Consider the following 11596-nt stretch of genomic DNA (forward strand, 5'->3'; position numbering starts at 1 on the left):
ATATGGTGATGGGAAACCCGTGGGGATTATAATTGAGATGAAAAAAAAAATGTGCAAAATGATGTAAAAATAAACTTTTTAATAATAATAAAAAAAAACAGCTTTCTAACGAAGATGATCTGGAATGGTGATGATGGCATAACTTTGTGGTTATACCCAACACCGTGCAAGCTTTCAAGAAACGAGTTTTATAGTACATGATTATCCATCAATAAAAATTAATTTTTAAAATAGGAGAAAAGGCCCTCCCTAGTGGCGCAGCAGGTTAAAGTGCAACACTGCAAGCTAGCCTCAGTCACTTCAGTGCGAGTTCAATCCCTAGCCCCAGAAGTGACCCACATGGCACAGCAGACCTCTTCTGTCTTGCCCACTGCTCCACTCAGCAGTGTACTTCGTCAATCTGCTCCCCATTCTGTTTTGGTGAATCCTCTCACCACATCTCCACCTCTGGACTGCACCCCAGTTCTGTATGCATAAATAATATTTAAAAATAGGAGAAAAAAACCACCACTCAGTCCTAAGAGAACCTAGGCTTGTTGGTTAACTGTTCAGAGCCTCCGTTTCCTCATCTGCAAAATGAGAGTAGTAGCATTGACTTTAATATTAAGAACAGAAGAGTTGGTGTTCTGAATATTAAAGATGACAAAGTAGGTTAAGCATTAACATAGTGTCTTGGAGGTAGTAAGTGCTAAATATAGTCTAGTACTTTTCCTCCCACATGCCAATAAAAATTTTAAAACAATCATTTTCTCAGCAGCTGCAAGATGTGGCCTAAGCTCTAGGCAGCCTCCCTTCAGACAGTCTTGTCTCAGACAGATGATAGCAAGGATCAAATGGAAAACAACATGAACTGAAGCTGATGCTCACTGCAAAATACTGCAAATTTACTATGCAGCTATGCAGTGCAGAAATAACAAGAGATGCACTCGTTGTAAACACAGCTACACAGAGTGGTGGTAAAGACAGCCAGGTGGCACGGAGATTTTTGCTTTTAATTCTAGTTTGACATACAAACAGTCTAGTTTCCAAAATAGTCAATTCTGCCCCAACAACAACCCGGCCCTGATGTTTACAGATATCCATGTCTCACTTTCCTTGCTGTGATTCCTAAAACCCGGAATGAATCTTATGGTGAAGGACGTGATTGCATTTCTAGTGGTAAACCTAAGATAACATATCATTATACATATGTGTATGTGTATAACAAAAACATAACATTGATTTTGAATGATGCAAACCTAAAACTTGTATGTCATAATGCAATGAAAAAAGAAAACCAGTATGAGCAAATCTTATACAACCAGAATTTTCTAGAACAGTACCAAGGGAATTTATTTTTTATTGAGCTTCTCATGTGTGACTTTTCCAAAACCAGCCAGGGACTCACCAAGTGCTTGCTGTGTGCCATTCCTATGGACACTATTGCTCTGAGGGAGAAAAGGCACACAAACCACCATTCCTGCTCTCAAGGAGCCACCTAACCTCTGGTTTGAGAGCAACACTTCACAGTAAACATATAAAAGGCATTGTGCTTGCACAGAAGAGTGATTCAGTCATTATTTGTTCACTGGGTCAATGAATTAATAGATGACACAATAATAAGACAACTGTGTCAGTCTAAGATCCACAAGATGGTTTGCAGTAGTTGGAAAAGGCTTGTGCCAGAGGCCGCTAGTTGCCTACTCAATATCAATTCTTCTATTTTACCTAAAAACAGAAGCTCTATTTTCTTTCAGGTGGCCAAATGCCCAAAGAAAATACTACATTTCCCAGCCTCCCTTGTTGCTAGAGGTGGCTAATGAAATCTGACTGAAATTGCCAAGAGAAGCTTCCAGGAAAATGCCTTCAAAGTCAGGCCAACAGCTGCCATTGATTCTCTTTCTTCTAATTCTTGCCTGAAACATGAATGTGATCGTTGGATTTCCAACAGTTATTGTGGATCTTGAGCCAAAAAAGCAGAAAGAGAAAAGAAACTCGGATTCCTGGTGCTCATGGAGTCATCACACTATCCCTGGACTGCTTATCTCCGGATTTCTTTTACATGAGAGTTAAATAGCCAGATCTACATCTTACTTAAGCTACTTTCGGGCATCTTGTCATATGTAGCAAGCTGAGATCTTAACCAACATAAGGTTCCATGGAACCTTTCCAAGGATGAAAGGAAAGGGAAGAGGAGGTGGGACGGCATCTCAAATGACAGACACACAAAATAACACCTGCAGGAGTGAGCATTAGCTGAAAGCCAAGTGAGTAGGGAGCAGAAATCAGGAGACGTAAAGTGACAGTTTTGCAAATGGCAGAGGAGACAGGACTTGATTGAGGAAAGATCAGAACTCACAAAGGGTCAGAAAGTCTGTCTCCTCTGCACCTGGGGAGGGGATAAGAAAAGGAAAAGGGGCCCTTCCTGGTGGCCAAACAGGTTAAAGCGCAGTACTATACTATGAAGCTAGCCACAGATGCTTCAGCATGAGTTCGATCCCCAGCCAGGGAGCTGACCCACATGGCACAGCAGACCTCTCCTGACCCGCCCGCTGCTCCCCTCAGCAGTGTACTTCGTCGATCTGCCTGTTCTGCTCCCCACTCTCTGTCTCTGGTGAATCCTCTCTCCCGTGCTTTCTGGCCTGTGCCCCAGTTCTGAATGCATAAATAAAAAAAAGCTTTAAAAAGAACAAAAGAGGCAGATGAAGAGGCTTGAAGAACTTCATTATATGAAGAGATACAAATATGAGTTACGGCCTGGTAACTCATATTCCTGAACTTAGAACAGTGACTATAACACCATCTAAGATTTAATTAAACACTGAAGTGCCCAGGCTTGTGCTATGTATTTACACACTTTCTCACTGAAGCTTCCAACAGGTCTGTGATACAGTCCCGTTATTATCACCTCCCATGTGGCAGACAAGGAACCTGGGGTTTAGAGAGGTCAGTAACTCCCAAAGAAAGCCCAAAAACACTGCAAACTAGAGAACACCAAGGCAATTTTCTAGATGTGGAAACTGTACCATTATTTCGAAGTCAGGAAAATATAGGAAGATCCTGACTTTAATACATGGAGATTCAGAGTCAATTACTTTCCGAATAGTGTCTTAACCAGAAGAAAAAAGATGTACCAAAGGAACAGAAAAGTTTTCAGGCTTGTTTGCATTTACTACTTGTAGAGGAGGAAGGAATTGTTAAATAAACCCACCCACACCCTTTGGCTGGTTGTGAAGTGTTCAAGAGGTGCTAAGTTAGAGGGGGAAGGGAAAGGAGGAAGTGAACACTGAAGAGCCAAGCAAACAGTGAAGCAACGTCAACTCCAATTGCGTATGAATCACAGTCAACCACCAGCTCATGTGTCTCAAATAGTTTTTTTATAAATCTCCACAACAGGGAATGGAAATTACTCTGTCACATCTAAGGCTGAAAATTTAGTACTTTCAATTCAGTTATTCAAATATATCCACTGAACACAAGGAATTACACAAGGAATTTTCCTTGGGGCAAGAAACTCATTTGTCATTAACAGGAGAGGGGGGAATAAACCTATCAGGTTGCAAAAGAAGTAGGTAACATGAATAACTAGCAGGAAGTGCATTTCCCATGAAATGAAACATGAAAAGTCTCCATTGACAGCCTGGTAGGGCCTCAGAAGTAGAGGACTCTGGAATTCCACACCTGACCGAACACAGTGAAGTTACATGCTGGGAGTTAGTGTCAGCTTCTGAGACCCCCAGAGTTCAAATTCTGACTCCACTACAAGCTCTTTGACCCCATGTACATTGCTTTACCTCTCCCAGCCTTCCCACCTTCTCCTATAAAGTGGAACTAACAACTTGCCCCTGTTAATATGGCTTCTGCTGCTCCCTTTGCTATAACTTTGAAATAACTCAGGTCTATACTGTCTGTGCTCTGCTTAAAATTCCATGACAGGGCCCTCACTATGGAGACAGCTGAAGCCATTTTAGCAAGAGTTCTATCCCAGACAGGGAGGTGACTGTTAGGCCTCAGAGTCTAGGAACTGAGACTCCAGTATCTATACCCGTTGGCACCTGGAACTTGCAGACAACGGCCCTTGGCCCTTGATGGGAATCAGCAGTAACTGCACAAACAACTCCCTGAACTGTTCTTCAAAAATCAATCCTTCACTCTCACCAACAAGCATAACCCACCTACCCCCAACCCTACTCTGGGGCAAGACTTCTTGGATCCCTTTTCTAAGTCCCTGAACCTTGCCCCAGAGCGCAAATAAACTCCGCTTACCTTGATACCTAATGCTCTCCCACTATGTTTCTTCTCTGTGGCAGATCTTTCAGTGACCCCCATGGCGCAGCAGACCTCTCCTGTCTTACCCGCTGCTCCCCTCAGCAGTGTACTTGGTTAAGCTGCCTGTTCTGCTCCCCACTCTGTCTCTGGTGGATCCTCTCACTCACCCCTGCACCTCTGGCCTATATCCCAGTTCTTGTATACATAAATAAACAAATCTTAAAAAAAAAAATTCCAGGACAGAAAACTTTATAGGATATAATGGACAGGGCCCAGTTCTTACTTATAGTAAGCACGAGTGTGCAGCCTTTATACTACTTTTAGAGTTTCAGAGTCCTCATCTGTCCAGAGAGGAGCAAAAGGAGACCAATTCTAAGGCGTGATCCTGTTTTAGTTTCTTGAATATTCCTGAGATTCTAAATAACAGTTCTAAGCCCTCCTTTCAGGATTTAACAATTACCAACTGAAAGTTATTTCTTGATCTGAACACCTATGGCTTCTATCCCAGGAGTCAAAGAATCAGTGAGAAGCTTGAGGTTGGGTCACCAACTATGACAGACACCACTCTTAACACATACATGGCATGAATTAAGATCTAGATGATTTTTTTTGGGCGGAATTGAACAAATGAATGATTGAATTTCAAGAGTCAGTAAAAATAGATTCCACTCAGCAAAATTTAATGTGAGAAGAAAATGCCATCAATGTAAAACATTGATATTTACTGTCACTAAAGCCATAATATCAGGTGAATCGTCTCTGCCAGTGAAAAGGATGCCTGACTCCAAAAGCCACTTTGGGCTTTGCTAAAAGAGCACATTTTGCTCTTGGTTACAAGGGATGCCACAGGTTGCAGAAGGGATGCATCAACCCTGAGGAAGATGTGCCATCCAACCTCAATGGCCGTCATATCACAGAAACATGTCGATGTGAAAGGGAACGTGCAAGCACCTGCACCTGAATGGGCCCAGAAGTGCCCAGTGGAAGAGGGGAGATACATAATTCAGTAGAGGGTCTGGTCATCCATAAGGCTGAGTCCACCATGGGTAGTAGCCCTGATGGTTGACTTCGGCAGCATATGGACTGGTGTGCTGGGGACTTTAGTAATAAAGAAAATAGCTAATAATAATAATTAAGGGCCTCCCTGGCACAAGGGATTACGTCGCAGTACTATGAAGCTTTATCGGTAGCCACTGCAAGAGGAGTTCTATCCCCGGCCAGAGAGCTGACCCATATGGCCCAGCAGACCTTTCCTGTCTTGCCCGTTGCTCCCCTCAGCAGTGTATTTCAGTCTGCCTATTCTGCTCCCCACTCTGTCTCTGGTGAATCCTCTCACCATCCCTCACCTCTGACCCAGCTCTTGTATGCATAAATAAATAAAATAAATCTTTAAAAAAAAACAGTACTGGCCCTCACTGGTGGCACAAAAGGTTAAAGCACAGCACTGGGAAGCTAAAAGCCACTTCTGCATGGGTTCCATCCCGCCTGCCGCCTGCCCCGGAGGTGACTACATGGTGTGGCAGACCTCTCCTGGCCCGCCTGCTGCTCCCCTCAGCAGTGTACTTCGTCGATCTGCCTGTTCTGCTCCCCACTCTGTCCCTTGTGAGTCCTCTCACAGCCCCTGCACCTCTGGCCTGTACCCCAGTTCTGTATGCATAAATAAATAAATCTTAAAAAAATACTAATAATAAAGCATACACACAAACATGTACAGGGTCATTATGTGCCAGATGCTTTGCTAAACTTTAAAAATATATTATTGTATTTAATTTTAACTACCCTGAGGAATAAATGCTATTGTTTGAGGCAATTATACCTTAATATTTGAAAACATGTAGCCAGACTGCCTGGATTCAAATCCTAAGTGCTGATTATAAGAGGGATGACCCTGAGAGAAGTTATTTAAGCTTTCTGAGCTCAACATTCTCATATGTAAAATGGAGTAGTGAGAACATGAAATTGTGTGTCATGAATAAGTCAATATGTGGGAAATGCTTGGAATAGGAGTTGGCATAAAAGACATATTTAATGACTTAATTATTTTCATTATTTCTATCTAATAGAGACCAAAGCAAAGAAAAATCAGAGGTTTGCCCATGGTCTCACACCCAGTGAGGAGCAGAACTAGGGGACCTGCAGGTCTGTCTTTGTGACACATGTGACCCACCACGGCTGATTCTAGCTCTTCAATCTTCTCCCTCAGCCCCATTCACACCACTCTGCTTATCCTTCACTCCTAATCAATGTGGCCTAGTCTTAGAAGCAACGAAGGCAATGTGAGATGCTAGAAGGAAGACTCTAAAAGAACTGACTTTCTAACTTATTTAATCTCTGATTTCACTACCATACATAGAAAAAAATTCCAAATGTGCTTTTTTTTTTTTTTGGAAAAGATATATTATTTATGCATACCAAAGCTGAGGTACAGGCCAGAGGTACACGCCATGGGGTCACCTCCCTGGCTGAGGATTGACCTCATACTACAGTGGCTTCACAGTACTGTGACTTAATCCCTCAAGCAACCAGGTAGGCCCCCCAAATGTGTTTTGATATGGGAATGTACCCTACATCCAAGAGAATAGGGCCTTTTTTCAAGAGGGAAGGATCTGGGCCTTTTTAATGAGGCCTCACAAGTTCTCTCCTTCAAACCCTGAGACAAGGCAAAGCCTGGACTGCCCAATAATACCACACCCTTAGTTAAGTATTTCTGAATACAGATAGATAAAGGGACATAATTGCAGGTAAAAAAACAATCTGAGGGCAAACCTGACAAGAGAACCTCATAAACCAAGATTACCACTCTGCTCTGGGCATGCCCTGCTGCCTATGAGGCACTAGGAAGATTATGGACTTTTAAGCTAGACTGATGGTGTGACCTTAGGAGAAGTTATTTGAATTTTCTGTGATTCAATTTCCTCATCTAAAAAATGAGGCTAATAAGTACGCTTACCTCATACTGTTGACATGAGGAACAAATAAGATTTTTGTTTCTGCAGGTTCTGGCAGAGAGCAAACAGCCACACTAACCACTACAGATTTTTTTTTTTTTTTTGAGTTGGCACTTCGAAGATGCCTACTTCTAGATCATTCCGGATCATAGATATGATGCATTTGCTTTTTCAGGCATAGCTCTGGCTCTTCCTAGTGCCTCATAGGCAGCAGGGCATGCCCAGAGCAGAGTGGTAATCTTGGTTTATGAGGTTCTCTTGTCAGGTTTGCCCTCAGATTGTTTTTCTACCTGCAATTATGTCCCTTTATCTAGCCCACAGAAGGAAATACATTCTACATCAGGACCCACTCACACATGTATCTATAATTGAAACAAAGCCTTGGAGCCTCCCTTGTTGGTGCAGTGGGTTAGGTTGTGGTACTGCAAGCTAACGGCAACCACTGCAGTGAGTTCAATCCCCAGCCCCGGGGATGACCCATATGGCGCAGCAGACCTATCTTGCCCGCTGCTCCCCTCAGCAGTGCACTTCAGTCAATCTGTCTGTTCTGATCTCTACTCTGTCTCTGGTGAATCCTCTCACCCCCACACCTCTGGACTACACCCCAGTTCTTGTGTCCTCAAATGAAATCTTAAAAAAAAGAAAGCCTTAAAGCAGAATAATACTTACCATTACCAAGGCCAATGTACTCTGATGTTTTCTATTTTAATCTATCCCATTAAAAAAAATCATTCAACAAATACTTATGGATGGCCGAATATGTGTTAGGTTTTGGGGGTCTATCTACAGTTGAATGAGATGAAAATCCTTGCCATCCTGGAACCTGCATTTACTGGAAAAAGGGAGTGAATATAGCCCACGTGCAAAATCATAGCATTTGAGGGGGTAACTGGGTAAATGTCAGAGGGAAAAAAGCATGGAAGGTCAGGGAAGGCCAAGGGTGAGCTCAAGATACCTTCGCCTCACTATACTGGGCTGTCACCCAGTCTGAAAGCCCCTACTCTTGATCCTGCCAATTCAGTGTCTCCCTGTGTGTTTGAAGGCTTTCTGCTAGAGTGTGCACATGAATGTGACTGTGTGCACACATGTTTATGTGTACAGGTATGCACAGATGTGTGCTTGCATGTGTGCAGGTGCATGTCCATCCCTATTCACTTACTCACTGGGAAGACTTTGGAGACAGGAGGCAGAGCCCCCAGAGGAGGCAGGGCCCCCACATGCAGCTATGCAGGGGTTCCCTATACAAGTTTTCTCTGCAAAGGTGGCCTGGAATGGGACCTGTAATGGGGCCCAGGCACTGCTAGCCAAAGCTATGAGTGCCAGACACATGTCCTGGCTTGAGTCTTTAGTCTACAGGAAGAATCTTTTTATTATTGGTACACCCAGAGCAGGCACCTTTTGTAATTCATTAGGCCAGAGGGAATGCTGGCTCCATCTGTATCAAGGTGCTCTAAAGTGCCCTTATGAAGAGAGGAGGCACTGCACAAAAACAAAAAATCACTCTCTGGGGAAAATCCAGTGAACTGGGCATACCTGTCAGGGTGACTGATGTGCATCTGGGATGGGATTGGAGCCAGCTCTGAAGTAGCTGGGGCCACTTGGGTAGCCTCCATCAAGGGCATTTGGAACTTGGCACTGCAATGAAATCTTTGGATACTTCCTTTAAGTTGAAGGGATACATGAAAATGTTACTAGCAGGGGCAGCAAACTCATTACCTATGGGAAAAGCAGCCAAACTCTGCTAATGAATAAGTGTAATTGATCACAACAGATGACTTGGTGGACCTTCCAGATACGCTTTTAGCAGAGTGGACAGTTTTTCATTCAAATGCAAACTCACCCAGATATGATCTAATAATGGAGATTTTGGAACAATCCCAGGATCAGCAATTTCTTCTTTTTTCCTCCTTCACTGAGAAGGAAGGTATCTTAAGTTCCTGATCACAGTATGACCCAACCAGACACTAATTTATGCTTTCCCTCTAGCTGAGAAGCTGGACAGTCCTTGGATGCAGTCACATCCCTGTCTGTCTTTCCTCCTTTGCCCTTCTCGCTTCCTGATCTATGAGGAGCCAGATGACTGGGTCCAACAAAGCTACCCATCTACTCAAGAAATATTTACTTGAGCACTTAGTATGTGCAAGTACAGTGCCGACCACTAACTACACAGGGCTCCAAAGACAGCCAAGACCAGATACTGTCCTCGGAAGCGAGGACAGACAAGAGGGAAAAACAACAAAGGAAAGAGGCTCCAGTGGAGGTCTTGGCTCTCCCCATCAAACACTTAATCTTCAGTTCCTCCTTTATCAAACGAAGGTACTGCACTAGACAGGATCTCTGGGCCCTAGGCCAGCTTGAAAACTTTATCATTCGAAGCCCTCCCTTTCCCATTCAGACTCCCCTGATCTCAGTAAGCAGTTGGACGAGGTGCAGCCTTCTAGGAAGAAAGAGGGTCTGCAAAGGCAGACAGCACTATAGATTATGTACCCCTTCCCCTCTCACTAGGGAGAGGCTTTCATTTGGCCCAAACACAGATATAGGCTGAAGAAGATGAAAGATAAAATCAGAAAACTAAGTGGAAGATTTAGACTTCCATATCAAGGATTCTGAGGGAAATTGGACAGTCACTGGAGTTTGTACAGGGAAGGATACTATGTCTGTGATGCAAAGGGATGGACCCACCTGTGAAGGATGAAGAGGTGCGCGGTAACATTGTAATAGAGCAGAAAAGCTGAGACCTGAAGTGGAAGATTCCTCCCATGGTCTGGCCAAACACACCACTCCATCACCCAGAGCCACTATCACAATGCTTATTTTCATAAACTCGCTCAAGACTAAATCACTTTGCACAATCTCAAATTCCACAAGTAGCTTCAAGGTAAACAGGTGAAGTCCTATTTCCCTGCTTCCCAGGTTAAAAAGAACCAACCAGGTGTGCCAGGGGCGGGTGCAGGAGGCGACCAGTAGCCCTCCCCTCCCACCGCCCCCTCCCCCCGGGATGTGCCTACCTGCTGAGAAGCCGTCCTCGTGGTCCGAGCTGTTGTGGCTGCAGTCACTGCCCCTCTCTGGCGAGCTGTGGCTGGGCGAGTCCCGTTCTGGCATCCGCAGGAACCTCTTGCGCCTCCAGGGGGGGAGGTGCTCACGGGCCCCCCGAGAAGGGGGGTCCTCCGTCGCCAGGGGCGAGGCCTGCCCATCCTTGGTCTCCGCCTCCAGCTGCTCCAGGTCGCGACTCCCGCGCCGGTGTCGCCGACCCCCAGGGATCAGATGCATCCAGCGATAGGGGCTGCTCGCCCGCGCCGGCTTTTCGGCCTCATCGCGCGTCCCCAATCGGCAGGGAGCCACAAGCAAGTGACCGAGGGCAAATTTCTCGTTCAAATCCACCATCTCGAAGTCATGGTCACTGCTGTCCCCCCCATCGTCGGCACCCGAGGCGTCCGGCTCGCCCTCCTCAGAGCCCCGCCCTGAGCGGGTCCCGGAGGACGGCTCCCCGCCAGGGGCTCCGGGAACTGTGCCATCGTGGCCCGGGGGCGCGCAGTCCTCCCGGGGCCTGAAGAGGAGGCGAGGCTGTATCAGCTGCTGGTGGATGGCTGCGGTCAAGCTGCGCACCGCACCCCCGCTCCTCGCCACCTCAGACCAGGAGGGAAAGTCCAGGCACACGTAGGGGGGCGTCTCGGCCTTTGTGGCCGCCTCTGCTTCAACGCTCGCGGGGCCCAGGGGGTCGCCGCGGGTGCCAGTGGCTCCCTCCTCCTTTAGCGGCTGCAGCGCCGGCTCCCGCCCGACCCGCGCCGGCTCTTGGGTCGAAACTCCCCCGCCGCCGCCGTCTCCTCCCTCCGCGCGCCAGCAGCCGGGCTCCCGCTTCTCGCCGGCCAGGGCCGCCTGCAGGTAGAAGACTTTGAACTTCTCCTCAGCCCACACCTGTTGCAGCCGTTTCAGGTTGAGTTTGCAGCGCTCCAGCTCCCGCTCTATGTCCAGCACCGAGTCCAGCTGCATGACGGGTGCCTCCTCCCCGGGGAACTCGGCTCGCCAGTGGCGCTCAAATTCCTGCGGGTCCCACATGCCGGACGCCCCCTTAGGCCTCCCGGGCCCGATTCCGCCGCGCGCCGCGGGCGGGGGTCGCGCCGCCCTGGGCCGGGAAGCCGGGCCTGAGCGGGGAAGCCGGGCTGACGCAGTTGCCCGCCCCTCCTCACTTCAGTCACAGACTAGAAAAAGAGAAAAAATAAAGTTTTCCCCTTCCGCCCTCAAGCCTTTTTTTCCCCTTCTGGGTTTTGCCTCCCTGACGTAAGCGGCCACCCGCGGTGGAGGCGGGCGCCCCGGGGCCCAGAGCCCGCCCCAAGCAGGACGCTTGGAACCTCGGGCTGTAGCCCCCGCAGCCCAGCGGGGCGCACCGCCGCCAGGGGCGT

General features: G+C 46.9%; 1 protein-coding gene across 1 annotated transcript in view; it reads right to left on the minus strand.

Annotated features, from left to right (window-relative positions):
* Nucleotides 1–11363, minus strand: part of ABR (active BCR-related) — a 173049-nt gene extending 161686 nt beyond the window's left edge. The window contains exon 1 of the mRNA XM_004684812.2: nt 10205–11363. Coding sequence (XP_004684869.2) covers nt 10205–11252 — 1048 coding nt within the window. The 5' untranslated portion in view covers nt 11253–11363. The remainder of the gene's footprint in view (nt 1–10204) is intronic.
* Between the last annotated feature and the right edge of the window lie 233 nt (nt 11364–11596).

Source organism: Condylura cristata, unplaced genomic scaffold (assembly GCF_000260355.1).
Source record: "Condylura cristata isolate star-nosed mole 26May11 unplaced genomic scaffold, ConCri1.0 scaffold00017, whole genome shotgun sequence".
Taxonomy (NCBI): Eukaryota; Metazoa; Chordata; class Mammalia; order Eulipotyphla; family Talpidae; genus Condylura; species Condylura cristata.